The sequence below is a fragment of the Vipera berus genome (genome assembly GCF_964194415.1).
Source record: "Vipera berus genome assembly, chromosome: 14".
In the NCBI taxonomy this organism is placed as follows: Eukaryota; Metazoa; Chordata; class Lepidosauria; order Squamata; family Viperidae; genus Vipera; species Vipera berus.
Genome location: NC_138217.1, coordinates 3,196,169 through 3,214,571, shown reverse-complemented (window position 1 = coordinate 3,214,571; position 18,403 = coordinate 3,196,169). Strand labels below are relative to the sequence as shown.

Below are 18,403 nucleotides of genomic sequence, written 5' to 3'. Positions count from 1 at the left end.
TCTTGAGTCGGCGTTGACTCCTGGCAACATTTTTGGAAGGGACCTGTCCTGTGGCCTCCTTCCAAGGACAAAATGAAGGACCCAAGGTCACCCAGCTGGCTCTGTGCCAAAGGCAGGACTGGATCTGCTGGTTTCTCTCCTCAACCACGACACCAAACAGGCTCTCTTGGTGCATTAGCCATGGTTAAAATGCAGTGTGCAAGATTTGTATCCAATTTCTATTTGCACCTTTAAAATTGTTTATTCAGTTATCTTACAAGGGGAGAAAAACAGGCTAAAATAACCATTAAAATAAAGTTAATAAAATAATCCTGTGCTGGGAAAATAACACCATAGAGTAATCCTCAAATTACAACAGTTCATTTAGGGACTGTTTGAACTTACAACGGCACTGGAAAAAATGACTCGTGACCTTTTTTACAAGACCATCATCCCCAAGGTCACGTGATCAAAATGTGGACGTTTGGCGACTGACTCATATTTATGACGGTCGCAGCGTCCCGGGGTCACGCGATCCCCTTTTGCGACCTGACAAGCCAAGTCAATGGGGGAAGCTGGATTCACTTAACAACCGGGTCACTAAATGACAGTGATTCACTTAACAACTTTGGCAGGGAGGGTCGTAAAACAGGGCAAAAACTCACTTAACAAATGTTTCAGGTAGCAACAGAAGTTTTGGGTCCCAAAGTGGCCCTACGTCCAGCGCCATCTGTCCGGTCTTCTATGGCAGAAACGGCAGGTTTTTTTCAAAGAAAGATATAAAATGCGCTCGGGGTGGGGGAGCTCCGTTGGGGTGGGGTGGGGCGCCGGCGATCCGCGGCCCTTCCACCTTTTTCCCACCGGGAAGGATCTCGCCTCATTGAAGCCTCCCCGAAGGAGCCTGCCCCTGCCCCCCCCACGATGCCTTGCGAGGCAGAGCAAGCCGGGCTGCCTCCCAACCGGGCTCCCCCATCGCCCAGACGGGAAGGGCTCCATTCAGTCGTAGCCGAAAAGAGACGTTTAACCGGAGGGTCTCCAGGGCACCGAGAGCCCCCGGCCGCCTTTGCCCCAGGGTCTCTCCGCCACGCTGGGTGCTTGCACGCCGTCCCCCCCCTCCCATTTACCATTTACCTTGGTGGAGCAGTGGGCTAATGCCTCCTTAAGTAACACCAGTTGCCTGCAATGAGTGCAGGTTCGAGTCCCACCAGGCTCAAGGTTGACTCAGCCTTCCATCCTTCCCAGGTAGGTAAAATGAGGACCCAGATTGTTGGGGGCAATAAGCTGACTTTGTAATAATGCCACTGGGGGTGTGTGTGAAAGCCCTAATAAGCAGGCATATACATAGAATGAAGGCTACTGCTAAGCTTGTAAGCCGCCCTGAGTCTTTGGAGAAGGGCAGGATATAAATGGAATTAAAATAAATAAAATAAAATATACATAGAATGAAGGCTACTGCTAAGCTTGTAAGCCGCCCTGAGTCTTCGGAGAAGGGCGGGATATAAATGGAATTAAAATAAAAAATAAAAATAAAAAACCAGGGTTGGCTGAAGGCTACCCCCCCCTTGGGCACCTGCCAGCGGCGCCCCCGCCCGGGAAGGCCGGCGGGGGGGGGGGGGTTCGGGATCCAGCTGTTGCACGGCTCGTCCCCCGCCCCCCGGCTCCTCTCCCATTGGACAAGCCACGGCTTAGCGGATCCCTAACCATCCATCCACCCACCTGCTGGGAGGGGTGGCGGCCGGCCGGCAGGCAGGGAGGGAGGGAGGCGCCTCCCCGGGCATCTGCCGCGTCGGCCTCGCCTCGCCTCGCCTCCTCCTCCTCCTCCTCCTCCCCGGCCGGATCCTCGCAAGGCGGTGACGCAGCGGCGGCGCCGGACAGGTAAGGCGGACCAGAGCTGCGCAGGTGGGGGCGGACCGGGGGCGGCCGGAGCGCAGGCGGGAGGGAAGGAGCGGCGCTGCCCTGGCCGGGTTCCCTTTACGAGGACTGTGGGGGGGGGGCAGGAGGGCCACGGCTGGCCCGCGGGAGCCCCCGGGCCTCTTTCCGATACCAGCTGGGGGGAGGCTTCGAGTTGCGAGGGTCCCACCTGCTGCTTCCTCGGGCATCTCCGTCGGGGAGCCTCCCAGCCGGATCCCTGCGCAGCGGAGCCCCGGGAGCCGCCCGGTCTCTAGGGAGCGGATCCGGTAAAGGCGCTCCGCGGTTCAGGGAGTTGGAAAATGGGACTTGGTTTTTTTTTTCCCCCACAGTGACGACCTTTGCATCATGTGATCCAAATTCACTCTTGGCAGCAGCCGGTTCCTACTTATGACCGTGGCTGTTTCCCAAGGTCACACGGGATGCCCAGTTGCAAGCTTCTGCCGAGCAAAGTCAAGGGGGAGGGGGGGAAGCAGTTTCGCTTAACAACCGTTTTTACTGACTTACCAACCGCAGCGATTCACTTCACGACTGTGGCAAGGAAGGTCGTAAAACGGGGCAAAACGCATTTAGCAAATGTCTGACTCAACAACAGAAAGTTGGGGCTCAATTGAGGTCGTAAGCTGAGGAGTACCTGTTCTGGTGCTTTGGATGGACAAGAGGCGCCCGTCTCATCCGGAGCCTCTTAGAGCAGCCGTGTCTTTCCCTGGGACCGAAAGCCCTGCAGAGCACAGCCCGGCCATTCCTGCTTCCAGGAGTTGCAGGCATTTAAAGACTGCACCAGATCAGAAGCCCTGCTCAGCCTTTCCTTTCCCAAACCTTTCTGGCCCTGAAATCCACAATTCCACAACCAGCCCTCTGGAGCAGGCTAGGAGAAGTCTCCACCTGTTCCCAGGTGGGCCCTTTTGAAGGAAGCAGCCCCCTCCCTCCCTCCCTCCCTCCCTCTTGAGACACCTTTCCTAAAAGGCCGCTCCCAGCCACTTCCTGAGACATCGTTGCCCGACTCCTGTTCCTGTACAGGTGGTCCTCAGCTTGCGATCACAATGGGAACCAAAATTTCTGTTCTTAAGCAAGGCAGTTATTGAGTCATGCCTGAGATAATGACCTTTCTTTTAAGTGAATCCCTGCAGTTGTTAAATGAAACGTGTGGTCATTAAGCTACTATGGCTTCCCCCATTGACTTTGCTTGTTGGAAGCCAGTTGCAGATGGCTGCCACCTGGTTCAACCGTCATGAATACCTGTCAGTTGCCAAGCGTCCAAATTTTGATCCCCTGATTGTGGTAGGGTGCAGTGATGGCTGTCAGGGTGGGGGCCTTGTGTCAGTCATTTTTTCAGTGCCCTTGAACCTCAAAACGGTCGCTAAAGGAATGTTTGTAAACTGAGGGATCCCTGTATGTCTGAATCCTCCTTCACAAGAGCTGCCAAAAATGGACTCACAGGGCAGAATATCCTGGACTTGTTATCTGTGCTCATCCACCTGATCCTGCGACGGGATGGTTTGAAGTAGAAACCCCAAATTTGCACCCCTTCCCCATATTTATAAGGCACGGCCGCCAGGGACTCAGACAGAGGCTGGAGAGAGTCGCTCTGGAGTCTCCTCCGGAAATCTTGGGGAGAGAACTTTCTCCTGGATTGCCCCTCACAGACCATCATGTCCAGTTAGGGGCTCTGCTAGTTTTGATTGCCTCTAAAACCCTCCATGGCAAAAATGCAGGAGGCAGAGACCCTCGTCTCAGGCTTAGGGAAGCCCACTCTGCATGCAGGGAGGGAGCAACAGGAGTCATGGGGCTGGATTCACACAACCCAATTCACGTGGGTCAAACAGAGCTGGATCACCTGCAGGCCATTGCACTGCTCCAGAGACCCCTTCCTGTTGGAGGAGGAGGAGGAGATGATGATGATGATGATGATGATGATGATTCCTAACGCTCCAGAAAGGGTCATCCTTAGAAGGAGACATTTTGCACCTCCTGAAAGAGGTGTAGATTCAGGTGGGGGGGCTCTAGCAGTGCAAGCCCGGCGGAAGAATATCCGTCTTTCCAGCCCGTTTCCAGGGAAAGATGCTGAGCATCGTCTCCTTGGCTCCCATTCAGCACAGACCGAGCAGCAGCTATTTAGAGAATCTCACAGCGTCACTCTGACGCTCACAGACACCCTTCGTTTGCCTCTTTCATGCCCAGAGGAAGATGGCGGCTTTTGCTTTTTTTCTCCTTCTTGGGCATATTTTTGCCTCGAGCAGGGATTTAATCTCTTCCTGATCCTGCAGTAACCAAATTTCCTTCTGCCAGTTGGCTCTGCCTCTCGGTGGCTGGAGGAGAGGGCCTTCTTCTCCAAGATGGCGACCCGGCGGCTTCGTTCTGGGGACCTGGCCCGCTTTTGCCAAAAGCTCAACCGAGTGAAGACTCTGCAAGATGACCTCATGGAGACCTCCCTCAACCGTTGCTTGACCACAGTCGATCTGACGCTGCTGGGCATTGGTGGGATGGTGGGTTCTGGCCTTTATGTGCTCACTGGCACTGTTGCTAAAGAAACAGCTGGACCAGCCATCGTGGTGTCCTTCATCATTGCTGGCATCGCCTCTCTGCTGGCCGCCCTCTGCTATGCGGAGTTTGGTGCCCATGTGCCCAAGACGGGCTCTGCGTACATGTTCACCTACGTCTCGGTGGGCGAGATCTGGGCTTTCCTCATAGGTTGGAATGTCATTCTGGAGTACATGATTGGTGGAGCAGCTGTTGCCAGAGCCTGGAGTGGCTACCTGGATTCCATTTTTGACCACAGGATCAAGAACTTCACAGAGGTCCATGTTGGCACTTGGCAAGTACCCTTCCTGGCCCATTATCCAGACTTCTTGGCATCTGGCATTGTGCTCATAGCCACGGCCTTCGTTTCCTTTGGGGCCCGATTCTCTTCTTGGCTCAACCATGTCTTCTCGGCCATCAGCATGGGAGTCATTCTCTTCATCGTGGTGATGGGATTCATCCTGGCCAGGACCCAGAACTGGAGTGCTAGTGAAGGAGGGTTTGCCCCGTATGGCATCTCTGGGATCATGGCTGGCTCAGCCACGTGCTTCTATGCCTTTGTGGGCTTTGATGTTATTGCCACGTCCAGCGAGGAGGCCCGGAACCCGGAAAGGGCCATTCCGAGGGCCATCGCCATCTCACTGAGCCTTGCCACCGGAGCATATATCCTTGTGTCCATGGTGTTGACGCTGATGGTGCCCTGGCATTCACTGGACCCTGATTCAGCTTTGGCTGACGCCTTCTACAAGAGGGGTTATTCCTGGGCAGGTTTCATTGTGGCCTCCGGTTCCATTTGTGGTAAGTTCCCTTATGCCTGGGTTACCAATACTTTCTGGCTGACACCTTGGGTGCCATTTCTGCCCTTTCCCTTTTCTCTAGTCTTTCTCCTAATGTGGTCTTACCAAAGTTGGCTCCTCCAAATGGGCTGGCACAGGATTCAGGGTGTTGTGATTTAGCATCAGCCTGTGGTTTCGGCAACTGAGTCAGATGATTCTGAAGAGGAGGAGGAGGAGGGGTTTGGAGAGCCTTTGGTGTCAGAGGAAGGGTCTGATGCACTGCAGAACTCTCATCCAGGCCCTCCTGTCTTGTTCCTCCTCAGACTCAGCTGTGTGAACATGAGGGATTGGAAGAAGATGATCCACAGCTGGCTCTGTTCAGGGACGCTAGGAGCAGGAGGCAATCTAGCAGAGCAGAACAGAGGAAAGCAATGAGGCAACTCGGGAGAGGGCAATGAGAAGCCACGCCTTGGGACTGCTGATAAAAGGGGAATGTGTGGGAGGTGCTGGTTGCTGAAGGCAACCGTTTGAAGATCTTCTGCTAGAGTCCTGGTCTGTTATTCTTGTTTAACTCTTGTTTAACCTTTTGGTTTAAGTCTTGTTTGAGCTTTTCATTTAACTTTTGTTTGAACTCTTTGTAAATAAATTTGGTTGGTTTTTTTCCAGCCTGATGATTATAAAAAGGTGTTGTCCCTGCCATTCAAACAGGGCCGGTCATAGGCTGGAACAGAACACAGGGGCTGGTAGGAGAGGCCAGGATATGGTCCCTTGTAGGCCAGGACTGAGCACTGCCTGGGGCAGTTGGCCAACAGAAGAGGTTATGTAAAGACGTAGTATAGCTGTGCCTAATCCTAAATGGGTAGGTTGGGACCTGTGGTTAAACATAACAGAAAGGCACCAGGTTGGAGAACGCTGCCTGCGTGCTAGGCCACTTAAAAACTAGCCAAAGCAAGAAAGGATTTTACGCCCGTGTGAAAAGGTGTTTCTGTCCCTCTCTTTCAAATTAGCATTCAGAATTACCATGGTTGGAGATTGGGGCATTCGGGCTTTAAAAAAAGGAAGTAGAATGTGTGTTAGCCGTCCCACTCTGTCATCTAGCAAAGAAAGACTCCTGGCCATTTGCTTTTGCCAAGAGTCTACTTTACTGAAGCTTAAGTGGTTACTGGAGTAGCATAAGCTGAATCTGAGGTTTTCCCGTGCACACAACACGAAGGAAATGTTCCTCTCCACCCCTCCCCCATTTATTTGCAAATCTCCAATCAAGTGCTTGTATATCAAGTGCTCTGCATGTCAATAGTTGACCTTGGCTGGCTGAAGCTTCTCAGAAGGTGCAGCTGGGCTTCCATCCCCCCCCCTTCCTTACACTCCAATCTTTCCCTCTCCCTCTCCTGTTGCTAGTGTCAGGCTGTCAGCTCATGAAGCTTAGACAGGAGAGATGCAGCCATGGCAGTGTGGGAGGTGTAGGCACTGGGTATAGGGTCTCCTGCTTGAGCAGGAGGTTGAACTAGAAGACCTCCAAAGTCCCTCCCAGCTCTCTTAGTCTATATTCGGTAGGCGAGAGGAGTGAGACAAATTCCTGAGGGACCCGAGTCTCAGCAGCTCTTAGTTTTGATGGCTGCTTGGTCCTCCTGAAGCATCAACAGCAATCTTGGCTGGCAGGGAGAAGCCATCCCTCCTTGCTTCCGCAGCTTGCAAGACCTGTTGGGTGACCACTGAGGAACCCAGAATACTGGCTGGGTGAGTCCCTGGTCAGGTCCACCCCGGGGTGAGGCCTCTTCTTTTCTGCTAGCTTTCCTAGCTTTCTCTTCTGCTGCCCTCCCAGTGTCCAATGGTATAGAAGGAGGGTGCTGCCCACTCCCAAAAAAAGACAGCTGCAGCAAGATTCGCTGGCCTAGAGGCTGGTCTTCTGCAGAAAAGGGGCTGCCTGCAGGCACCACCACCTTCTCCAACACTCCCTAATCCTCTTGGAGGCACCATGTGACCACAGGCTTGTCTCTTGTCTCTCCCCCACCTCAGCCATGAACACGGTTCTTCTCAGCAACCTCTTCTCCCTGCCTCGGATTGTCTACGCCATGGCAGAGGACGGGCTCTTTTTCAAGGTGTTTGCCCGTGTTCACCCACGCACACAGGTGCCGGTGGTGGCTATCGTGGTGTTTGGCTTCCTCATGTCCGTCCTCTCGCTCATCTTTGATTTGGAGGCCCTGGTCCAGTTCCTGTCCATTGGCACACTCCTGGCCTACACCTTTGTCGCAGCCAGCGTAATCATCCTGCGCTTCCAGCAAGCCAAGACGGAAGCTCAGGAAGGCCCTGGGAGGGCCAAGGCCATCCCGACACCAGATGAGGCTGCAGGCACCATCGAACCCAAGGAATACGAGTCTTTCTCGGATAAGCTGCAGCTGGTGGGCAAAGAGAAAGTGGGGAGCTTGCGTGAACCAGGGCAGCTGAAGGCAGCCTTTGAACCCTACCTGGAGTTCCTCAGTGATTTCTACCCTGGCGAAGTGGTCAGCGTGTCTGTGGTCGTCCTCATGGTGTCAGCCCTCTGCTTGACCTCCATCCTGGTCTTTGGGAAGACACAGCTCCACCTGCCCACCTGGAGTTACGCCTTGCTCATCTTGCTCTCCAGCCTGGCTTTCATAGGCAGCCTTGTTCTCATTGGCGTCCATGAGCAGAAGCAAACCACCCAGACGTTCCAGGTGAGGGAGGCCCGCTCAATGTTTCAATGCTCTGATGTAGAGTTGGTGGGTGTCTACTGGGGGGCAAATACATTACCTTCCCCAAACACAGCTAGGCCAGAGCAGACTGGTTGACCAGGCGGGTTGTCCAAGCTGCAGATGCAAGGAAATATGTTCTCCAATTGGGCTGTGGCCACCTGCAGAGTTGGGGGACAAGTCCTTCAATCCAGCAAGCAGAGATTGGGAGACTTTCCTGGCTGACAAGGCCCCAGTGCTTATGGGGAGGGGGGGGGTTCCTAACATTGCATTAAGCCATGGTTGATTATGTGCTACCAAATCGTTTGGTGACCACATAGGTAGATTTTCTCCATGAAAATGAGTAATGTGGTTTAATTTTAAGACAGCATGTTGTGTGAACACTCTATCCACAGTGCAGCTTCAGTTTCCCCCAAATTAGGTCCTTCAGCACTCCCGTTGGAGTTCCTCACTGCTACCTTCTGCAGACAAGGTTTTTATCTCTCTCAGGAAACAAAACCTCATTGTTTGCCAGACAGTGATGGGTCAAATATTAGTACCGCTTTATGAAACCCTAAGGGACACGGTGGCTCAGTGGGTTAGGAGGCTGAGCTTGTCGATCAGAAGGTCGGCAGTTTGGTGGGTCGAATCCCGAGTGCCGCGTAACAGAGTGAGCGCCTGTTACTCGTCCCAGCTTCTGCCCACCTAGCAGTTCGAAAGCACGTCAAAATGCAAGTAGAAAAATAGGGACCACTACGGTGGGAAGGTAACAGCGTTCCGTGCACCTTTGGCGTCTAGTCATGCCGGCCACATGACCACGGAGATGTCCTCGGACAAACGCTGGCTCTTCGGCTATGAAACGGAGATGAGCACCGGCCCCTAGAGTCGGAAACGACTAGCACGCATGTGCGGGGGAACCTTTACCTTTACCTTTTATGAAACCCTAGTAAGGCCACACCTGGAATACTGCATCCAATTTTGGTCACCATGTCACAAAAAAGATGTTGAGAGTTTGGAAAAAGTTCAGTGAAGAGCAACTAAAATGATCAAAGGCCTGGAGACTAAAACATACAAAGAACGGCTGCAGGACGTGGGTCTGTCTAGTCTAAAGAAAAGAAGAAATGGAGACATGATAGCAGTATTCCAGTACTTGAGGGGCTGCCACAAAGATGAGGGGGTCACCAGAGGGCAGGACCAGAAACAATGGTTGTAATCTGACCAAAGAGAGAAGCAACCTGGAATTAAGGAGAAACATCCTAACAGTGAGGACAATTAACCTGTGGAACAGATTGCCACCAGAAGTTGTGGGTGCTTCATCACTGGAGGTTTTTAAGAAGAGACTGGACAATCACTTATCTGAGATGGCATAGGTCCTCCTGCTTGAGCAGGGGGCTGGACTAGAAGGCCTCCAAGGTCCCTTCCAGCTCTATTCTATCCTGTGCCAGGAGCCCTTCAGGCATCAAAGCCCTTTTGCACATCTGTTGGGAGTTGAGTAGCAGCCCCGCGGTGTTCGTGTCTCCCATGCAGCTCTAACCAGCCTGCTGGTCCTCTGCCAGTAATGTGCTACAACAGCACATTACAACAGCCAATGCAGTCCTAGGCTGATCAGCATCAGGATGACGTGTGAAGTTAACACTTAATGCTGCCCTGGCAAGACCACACTTGGAATACGGCACCCAGTTCTGATCACCACAATAAAAAACAGACACCAAGGCCCTAGAAAAAGTGTAGAGAAGAGCAACAAAGATGATAAGGGGGTCTGAAGGATAAACCGTAAGATGAATGAAGGCAAATATACATGTCCCAGGATAATGTTGCAGGATCCAATCTAGGTCGGTCACTGGGGCCCATCCTCATGTCACACAGAGAAGTTCACTGAGGATGGGATCCAGCATGACTCCAAAAGCTCAGAAGACAAAATCTCTGATCCTGGTGACCAATTCAGATTGGATCCAGTACTACGTATGTCTAGATCTAACAAAGAAAAGAATTAGGTGTGACATGATAGCTGTCATAGAGAAATGGGGGTCATTTTCCAAAACATCTGAGGGCCGTGTCCCTTCTTCTTGCCCCCGTTGGGAACACTTGGGAACACCTGAGATCGCTAAATTAAGGAGAAATTTCCTGACAGTGAGAACAATCAATCAATGGGACGTCTTATCTCCAGAGGTTCTTGTTCTGATTCAGCGTCAGCCTGTGGTTTCGGCAGCTGAATCGGACAATTCTGAGGAGGAGGAGGAGGAGGGGTTTGGAGAGCCTTTGGTTGCAGATGCATCGCAGAGCTCTCAGCCAGGCCCCTCCCGTCTTGTTCCTCCTCAGACCCAGCTGTGTGAGCCTGAAAGATTAGACAAAGACGATCCACAGCTGGCTTTGTTCAAGGATGTTCGAAGTAGGAGGCAGACAAGTAGAAGTGAACAAAGAAAAGCAATGAGGCACCTCGGGAGGAGGCAAAGAGAAGCCACGGCCTGAGACTGTTGTTTAAAAGGGGAATGTGTGGGAGGTGCTGGTTGCTGAAGGCAATCGTTTGCAGAGCTTCTGATATAGTCTCGGTCTGTATTTGTTTTGAACTGTTTCATTTAGTTTTTGCAAATAAATTTGGTTGGCTTAATTCCAGCCTCTTGAATATAACAAAAAGGTTGTTCCTGACATTTCTGCAGGGCCGGTTGTAGGCTGGAACAGAATAGTTCTGGGTGCTCCATGACTGGGGATCTTGCATAGAAAATAGAATAGAGTAGAATATAGAATAGGAAAGGAAAGGAAGGGACCTTGGAGGTCTTCTAGTCCAGCCCCCTGCTCAAGCAGGAGAACCTATATCAATCTCAGACAAGTGACTGCCCAGGCTCTTCGTAAAAACCTCCAGCGATGGAGCACCCACAACTTCTGGAGGCAGGCTATTCCACCGGTTAATTGTCCTCACTGTTGGAAAGTTTCTCCTTAATTCCAGGTTGCTTCTCTCTTTGGTCAGTTTCCAACCATTGTTTCTTGTCCTTCCCTCTGGTGCTTTGGAGAATAGTTTGACCCCCTCCTCTTTGTGGCAACCATTTCTCTGTGAAGAATAAGAGCTCCTGCCTTGGGCGGGGGGGGGTTGACTCAAGGCCCCTCCCAGCCTTGGGTTTCTATGATCCATGCCCTCCTTCCTTTCCAGCTTCCGCTGGTGCCGCTGACGCCTGCCCTGAGTATTTTCATCAACCTCTTCCTCATGCTGAAGCTCAACTACATGACCTGGCTGCGTTTCTCCATCTGGTTGGTGGCAGGTAAGTTTTAAGAGGGCTGCAAAAAGGCACACCTGGAATGAGGATCAGAAGAAACATAGGAAGGTGGAGTAAACCTGGGATGCTGGCTGGAACAGGGGTTGCATCCCAAGCAGTCCAGACAGAGACCTTTGCAAGGAGGTTACAGAGCTTAAGGGGACTGTCATGACTGTATAATACGAGTTCCCCAATCTTTCGGGGTTGGTGGCCCAGAACAGGGGGAGGGGGGAAAAGAAGGGATGGTTTTGTGTATGAGGGGGTGAATGCGTGCACGCTCGTGTGCATGTGCATGAACACCCATTGCTTGCGTGAGTGGGGCCCCGAATGCCCACGATGCTCACCTAAGTGGGGCCAGCCAGCCACTCAAGCCAGTGGCCAATATGCCGTGGCCCAGTAGTAGTGGTCACGGCCCACAGGTTGGGGACCCCTGTTGTATAATACAAGTACAATTGAGCCCAAACTTTCTATTATTAAATGAGACATTTGTTAATTGAGTTTTGTCACACTTTATGACCTTCCTTGCCACAGTTGTTAAGGGAATCTGGATTCCCCATGGACTTTGCTTGACAGATGGTGGCAAAAGGGGGTCACGTGACCTTGGGACACAGCAACGGTCATAAGTATGGTCCTCACACTTACGACTTTCACACCATCCTCACCGTCACGTAATTGAAATTCAGGTGTTTTGCAACTGGTTAAGTGAACCTGGCTTCCCCATTGACTTGGTTTGTCAGTAGTTGCAAAAGATGATCACATGACCCAAGAGCAGTGCAACTGTCATAAACAGCAATAGCACTGAAACTTATATACCGCTTTGTAGTGCTTTACAGCCCTCTCTGAGCAGCTTTCTGAGTCAGCCTATTGCCCCCAACAATCTGGGTCCTCATTTTACTGACCTTGGAAGGATGGGAGGCTGAGTTAACCTTGAGCTGATCAGAATCGAACTCCTGGCAGTGGGTAAAGTCCCACGGTCACTTGATTTTGCCCACTTCGGAGGTGGCTTCTGGTAAGCAGAGTCAAATCTGCAAGTAAGATAGCATTTTGCAGTCGCATGAGGTCTCACTTAAGATCCTGGATGATTTGCTTAATGACTGTGGGAGAAGTGAGGTCGTAAGTCCATCACAGTCACGTGCAAGTCCTCTACAGTCACTGCATCATTTAGTGACAGAGTAGCCAGTGTCAGTTGTCATTAAGTGAGGTCTGTCTCTACTCCTATTTACTTAAGATAGGAAGCATTTTTGCCTTCTATTTGGAAACTGGAAAATGTATGTGTTCTCGTACAAAGGGAGCAGTGGTTGCACACAGAAGTGAAGAGTACTCAAACTGTTGTAGGATTAAGACGCCGAGTTTGTCAGCTGGAAAGCCAATAGCACAGATTCGAGACTCGAGCGCCACACGATGGGGTGAGCTCCCGTTCCTTGCTCCAGCTCCTGCCAATCTGCATGTTCAAAAGCACGCAAATGCGAGTAGATAAATAGGTACCACTTCGGTGGGAAAGGTTACTGCGTTCTGTATTTTCATGCTGGCCACAGGATGATGGGAAGGTCTCTCAGACAACGCAGAGATGAGCACGGCACCCTTGAGTCGGTCCCACCTCAACAGGGAAAAACCTTAAACCTAGGATTACAAAAATAGCCAAATAATTTGGGATTAAGCTAGGATTTCCTTACCTAAAAGTTGGTAAAGGTTGACTGTGTTCATGTATCTTTTTAAACTGTGAACCATGATATACAAACCACAGTGACCAGGTTCCAAAGCACTATGCTAAATGCAGGTAGAAGATTCCCAAATTTTAAACCACACAGTTCTATCCCCAACCATAACAGAGAGAACATCAGCTGGACATATCTGAGTCGCTGCTTCTGAACTGGGGCTTCCAAGAAGACCCCTCCACACACACACACTGTCTGGCAGGTGTCTTTTTCCTTCTGATGGATTACAGCTTCCATCATCCTTACTCTTCAACTGTGCAATTTGGGCAGGGGGGGGCAGTTGGACCAAGAAGTCCTTTCCATCCCTATTATTCTATGTTCTAAGACAGGGGTCCTCAACCTTGGCAACTTTAAGACTTGTGGACATCAACTGGCTGAGGAATTCTGGGAGTTGAAGTCCACAAGTCTTAAAGTTGCCAAGGTTGAGGACCCCTGTTCTAAGAGCTGTTTCCTCTTTGCAATGAAAGTAAATTTAGGGCCAAATAATTTTAGTATTTAGCATTTTGTAATTTTAATCCTTTTAGGCAGCAGTTAGCTGCAGGGAAGGTTGTAGTGCAAATATTGAGTCATCTTCAGGCTCGGCCATTTGGGGCACCAGCATCCTGGCTGCAACAGGTGGGCCTCTCTCTCTATACGGCCAACCTCGGAAAGCTTGGAGCATTTTCAGTACAGATAGTCCTCAGCTTACGACAATTGAGCCCAGAATTTGTGTTGCTAAGTGAGAAATTTGTTGTGTGAGTTTTGCCCTATTTTATAACTTTCCTTGCCACATTTGTTAAGAGAATCGCTGCAGTTGTTAAATTAGCAATACGGTTGTTAAGTGAATCTGGCTTCCCCATTGACTTTGCTTGTGTCAAGGTATTGATTTAACAGCTAACCAGCTTATGTAATGTAAGATGTAATGATGGGAATGGCTCAGCAGGGTCTGTGTCCCTTTAGGAGCTTTGTATAAAAGGGAAGGCTCCACAGATGTGTGCTCTCTCTTCTGTTTCTTGCTGTAACTGTGGTGTGTTGGATCTTGCTGTATTAGTATTGTGTATGTATATTGTTCCTGGTGTATGATATTGTAGATAGTGTAAGATAAACCACCATATAATGTAGACCACTCTTTACTGTGTTTACTCCTGGGTTATCTCAGCGCAATAAGACTGTGCATGCTCTGACAGTTTGTCAGGTCGCAAAAGAGGATCACATAAGCCCAGGACACTGCAACTGTCATAACTGTGAATCCATTGTCAGGCATCCAAATTTAAATCACGTGACCGTGGGGATGCTGCAGTGGTCATAAGTGTGAAAAATGGCCATAAGGCACTTTTTCCCCGTGCCGTTGTAACTTTGAACAGTCACTAAATGAACTGTTGTCAGTCAAGGATTTCCTGTTCTCGAGGTTCTTTGCCCCACACGAGATAACTCTGGACCGCCTGTTTTGCTAAGAAAGAACCGCAGCTTTGTGTCTGTGGAGATTCTCAGTCATCCAGATCATGGTTGTCCCAAAGGTGCTTTTTTCAGGAGGCAGCTGGACTTTCTCGTTTTTCCTTTGAAGACGTTTCGCTTCTCATCCAAGAAGCTTCCTCAGCTCTGACTGGATGGAAGGATTTATACTCCTTGCAGACAGCTGGTGAACTGCATTCTTTTAGAGAGTCTACAGGAACTATTGGTGCTTCAGTTTGAGATTCAGACAACAGAGACTCGTTCCCAACAGCCTCCAACAGGGAAGGGACACAGGGCAGAAGAAACATCCTGCAGCCCAAAAGGCTCCACACCCATTTCCACTATCCAGGTGACCCTGAGGACACAGGTAAACCTCCAGGTGGCCTCAGTGACTCTCTAAAACAGGGGTGTCAAACTCAATTTCATTGAGGGCCGCATCAGCATTGCGGTTGCCCTCAGGGGGCCGGGTGGGTATGGCCAGGGTGGGCGTGGCCTACTGGGTGGGCGTGGCTAGAGTGCATATGGCCTACTGGGTGGGCGTGGCCAGCTCTACATCGTTCGCATCAAAGGTGCCTATGGGGGCCTGGGCAGGAGTGGGACAGATCTGAGGGTCTCTGGGCCAGGGCCAAGGCAGTGGGGGCCGTTCCCTCACTGTTTCCGGGATGGCTTCGCGGGCCGCATGAAACCACTTCGCGGGCCGCATCCGCCCCCTGGGCCTTGTGTTTGACATGTCTGCTCTAAAAGAAGGCAAATGACCAGCTGTCTGCAACCAATAGAAATCCTTCCACTCTCCACCATCTAGTCAGAGCTGAAGCAGCTTCTTGGGATGAGAAGCGAAACATCTTTGAAGGAAAAACAAGGAAGTTGCCTCCTGAAAAAAGCGCCTTTGGGACAACCTTAGCTTTGAATGATGGGCTAGCCAGGAACGATGCCCCTGCCAGGTGGCATTGAAGGGGGCTCCGCCATCTTCCACGGGGCCCCTTGGAGCTCCTTTCTGGGTTCAGGATGGGGGCTGACCTGGCTCTTCTCCTTCCAGGCCTGCTGGTCTACTTCAGCTACGGCATCTGGCACAGCAAAGAGAACCTGCGGGACTCCCCGACACAGGACATCCGAGCCCGATACGTGGTCTTCCCTAGTAGCAGCCTGGAGGAGACGGTGCAGACCGTGCAGCCCAGGACGGAGCCAGACCAGGGCCTGACGGAGGGCCGGGAAAGTGGTGAAGAAGCCAAGAGATGACCTGGGAAGGTCCAGCAGAAGCCACGCTTCCCTCGCCCGTCCCGCCCGTTGCTGTCCAGTCTGGGCAGAGAAGAGCTCAGGCAGGAAAGTCTGGGGAGAAACCAACCTTTTACTGCCCGGGGGGGGGGTGTCGCCCCCACTGCTCCTCTCTTACCTGGCTTCTCTGACTGGAAGACTGGACTCTTCCTGTTGCCGGACACCCTTGAGAAATGGCTCCTTCGCTTGTGCCGTGTTGCAGCCCCGCTAAACCGCCCTCTTCCAGCAAAGGGGTGCCGTCCCCCGCTTTTTGCCATCCACTTGCTCCCCTCCCCTCCCTCTCTGACCTGCCCCCCAGGAGGCAGTGCCTGGCCTGCCATTGCAGCATCTTGATAATCAGCGGAAGAAGGCAGGGTGCGCTGTGTACCCCAGGAAGCTGCCCCTCAGATGGGGGTCCTGCAGCCCAGGGCAGGGACAAGGACTGTCAGAAGGACAGAGGAACTCTGAGATGAGCAGACCTTGCAATTCCTGTCTGTCTCGAACACGGCGCCTGGCCACAATCGAAGGCAGCCTGGGCACACTGAGATCCCAGCATCTCTTGTCTTGCACAGACCCTGGGCTGGGCTGGGCTGACCACACCCATCCGGCTGACAGGATGCTCAGGGCTTCGGCCATCCTGGAGCAGAGCAGGTGTTAAAAGGATGGTAAGCAAACTCCTCCTCCACAATCCTGGCCCTGGGATGCTCCTTAGATGCCAGGGGACAGCCTGGGGGGTAGCACAATCGACTGAGAGGAAGCAAGAGGCCACCAATTGCAGCAAGGCATTGTCTGCCGGTTGGCCACAGCAGAAGCAAACCAAGGCTGGTCAAGAAAGTCAACATGGCAGCCTCAACCGGGCAACAGGAGCCCCATCCTTCAACTCTGCTGGTGGCCATCTTGATTTTTTTGACTCTCTCTTCTCCCCCTGGTCAGCCCTAGAGCAGCGGTCCGCAACCTTTCCAGCTTTGTGGACCAGCAGGGGCTGGAGGGGATGGTTGTGTGTAAGCGGCGTGTGCTTGCCCACCGCTTCTGCAGCCCCGTAGTGGCCGTGGCCCGGGGTTGTGGACCCCTGCCCTAGAGCAAAGCAGCACCTTGCCCCGATGTGGAGAGAAATGGTGGAGGGAGATGGATGGGAAGGAAGACCGAGGCTGGACTCCCCAGAAACACAGATTCTGGTGGGTGCCTCCGCTTGTTTCCTCGGGGTGTAGCTGGGAAAGAATGGCTGAGTTCACACAACACCCTTACCCAGGGATCGAGCGAGCCTGTAACCTTGGTTTGCCAAATATCCCGAATGACCCAATTATAGGTTTGCACAACATGCTAAATCACACACAACCAACACACACAAAGACCTCCTTGCTAACATTCTCCCAGCTGGGCCTGTGGGGGAGGTATAGCTTGTAATTGCGTTGGCTTGGCGAGCTGTGTGCACACAACCTCTCTGGTGGTTCTGTTCTTCCCGCATGTTGTGAGAACACAAGAGGCTTTTCGAGGCTCGCTCTTGCCCTGGGACTCTGCTGGTTGGAAGCCATGCAGGAAAGTGCTTCAACTCCCCGGAGCTGCAGCGTCTGCCTCCCTTCCACAGGGTTACAAGGGGACAAGAGCAGGCACCCCTAGAGGGTGCACGGAGCACAAAGGCATGGTGGACCCTCCCCAGTGAGAAGGGGCTGCCTCTGGGTCCACGAAGGAGGGACTGGGGCAGGGTGGAAGCAACGGGTGGAGAAGACAGAAGTCAAATTTCATTTTTGGACAATAATGTAGAGGAAGATCCTGCTTGCCTTTTTGCAGCTTTCCTCACTGGGAGGGGCTATTCAGCCTCATCCCCTTTTCCACTGCGCACTTCCTCTGCTTCCTGCTTAACTGTGTGCTGTGTTTGTGTGTGTGTGTGTGTGTGTGTGTGTGTGTGTCTGCCCTGGCCACATCCTCCTTTTCCTTTCCTGCGGTGACTTTTGTGCAATGGCATTTGGCCAAGGAGCCCACCAACGATAAAGGCTCGGCTCGTTTCTGCTGGGCTGCAAAGTTACTCAAGTGATGTTGTGCAGGTTATTTCAGCCAGGATTGTAGTGTGCGGGCGGGCAGCCTTTCCCCTTCAGAAATCCTAAAGCCACGCCCGCCCTTGTCGCTCCCCAGTTGTAAATGACAGAAAGGGACCCGTGTTAAATACAGGAGGAGCAACAATCTCGAGTATTAACTCCATATAAATTTCAGCTTTCTTAAAGCAAGCACATGGCTTGCCCGAGCTCTACTACCTCTTTCGGGAGTGCGTCCCTGGCACGTCACACCAAAGACGAGGGCAAGACCTCGTGCCCACTGCTCACCTCAAGCCCCTTTGCTCAGAGGTGCCAAGGCCGAGCTTTAACACAACGTGATTCTCCATTCCTTCCCACTGGATGTCCCCACAACAGTCATCACAAGAAGTTTAATAGCTTGCATTTTAGTATGAAACTTTTTAAAGAATCCCGCTTGTGTATAAAATCAAAACGCATGGATAGAATAGGCTTTTTTTTAAAAAAGATCACATCATTCTTTCTATAAAACAGTGGCTTTTGATAAAATCTTTCCATAAGCTTTTCTTGCAGTTATCACACCCACCTGGTGGCATTCAAAGGACTGCAGCACACTGAGCATCGAATGCCTTTCTCCCATGCATTCTTCCAGCCTTCCAACCCCAAGAAATATTTAAAAACTGTAGGGGACTAGCTGGTTAATTGGCCTGGTCAAGTAATTAATAGCAAGATAGTGTACAGCTCTGGTTACATCATTCTCAAGAGGAATAAAACCCCAAGATCTTGCTAATTCTTTTAAATTGGTGTACAAACTTCCAGCCGCTCAATGCCAGACTGAGTTCACTTTCTGATTCCAATCTTCCTAATTAGGAATTAACTACA

The 18,403-nt window shown here is 51.6% G+C and overlaps 1 protein-coding gene across 2 annotated transcripts; it reads left to right on the top strand.

Annotated features, from left to right (window-relative positions):
* Nucleotides 1-1,391: 1,391 nt before the first annotated feature.
* SLC7A4 (solute carrier family 7 member 4) lies at nucleotides 1,392-15,519 on the top strand. Of its 2 annotated transcripts, none has more exons than XR_014027900.1 (5): nucleotides 1,392-1,854; nucleotides 4,177-5,205; nucleotides 7,200-7,876; nucleotides 11,016-11,187; nucleotides 12,549-13,095. XR_014027900.1 is itself a non-coding variant. In XM_081339034.1 (5 exons), the coding sequence occupies exons 2-5, from the start codon at nucleotides 4,224-4,226 to the stop codon at nucleotides 15,498-15,500; spliced, it is 1,968 nt and encodes a 655-aa protein (XP_081195160.1). In that variant the 5' UTR covers nucleotides 1,392-1,854; nucleotides 4,177-4,223; the 3' UTR covers nucleotides 15,501-15,519. The 2 variants fall into 2 exon arrangements, 1 of the variants encoding a protein (XP_081195160.1); XM_081339034.1 differs by lacking the exon at nucleotides 12,549-13,095 and adding an exon at nucleotides 15,301-15,519 and having other exon boundaries at nucleotides 11,016-11,124.
* The last annotated feature ends 2,884 nt before the right edge of the window (nucleotides 15,520-18,403 follow it).

Excerpts from the sequence above, each read along its gene's own strand:
- SLC7A4 (XM_081339034.1), top strand. The coding sequence starts at position 4,224 with ATGGCGACCCGGCGGCTTCGTTCTGGGGACCTGGCCCGCTTTTGCCAA. Across the intron at positions 7,877-11,015 it reads AAACCACCCAGACGTTCCAG|CTTCCGCTGGTGCCGCTGAC; the intron begins GTGAGGGAGGCC and ends CTTCCTTTCCAG. Across the intron at positions 11,125-15,300 it reads CTCCATCTGGTTGGTGGCAG|GCCTGCTGGTCTACTTCAGC; the intron begins GTAAGTTTTAAG and ends TTCTCCTTCCAG.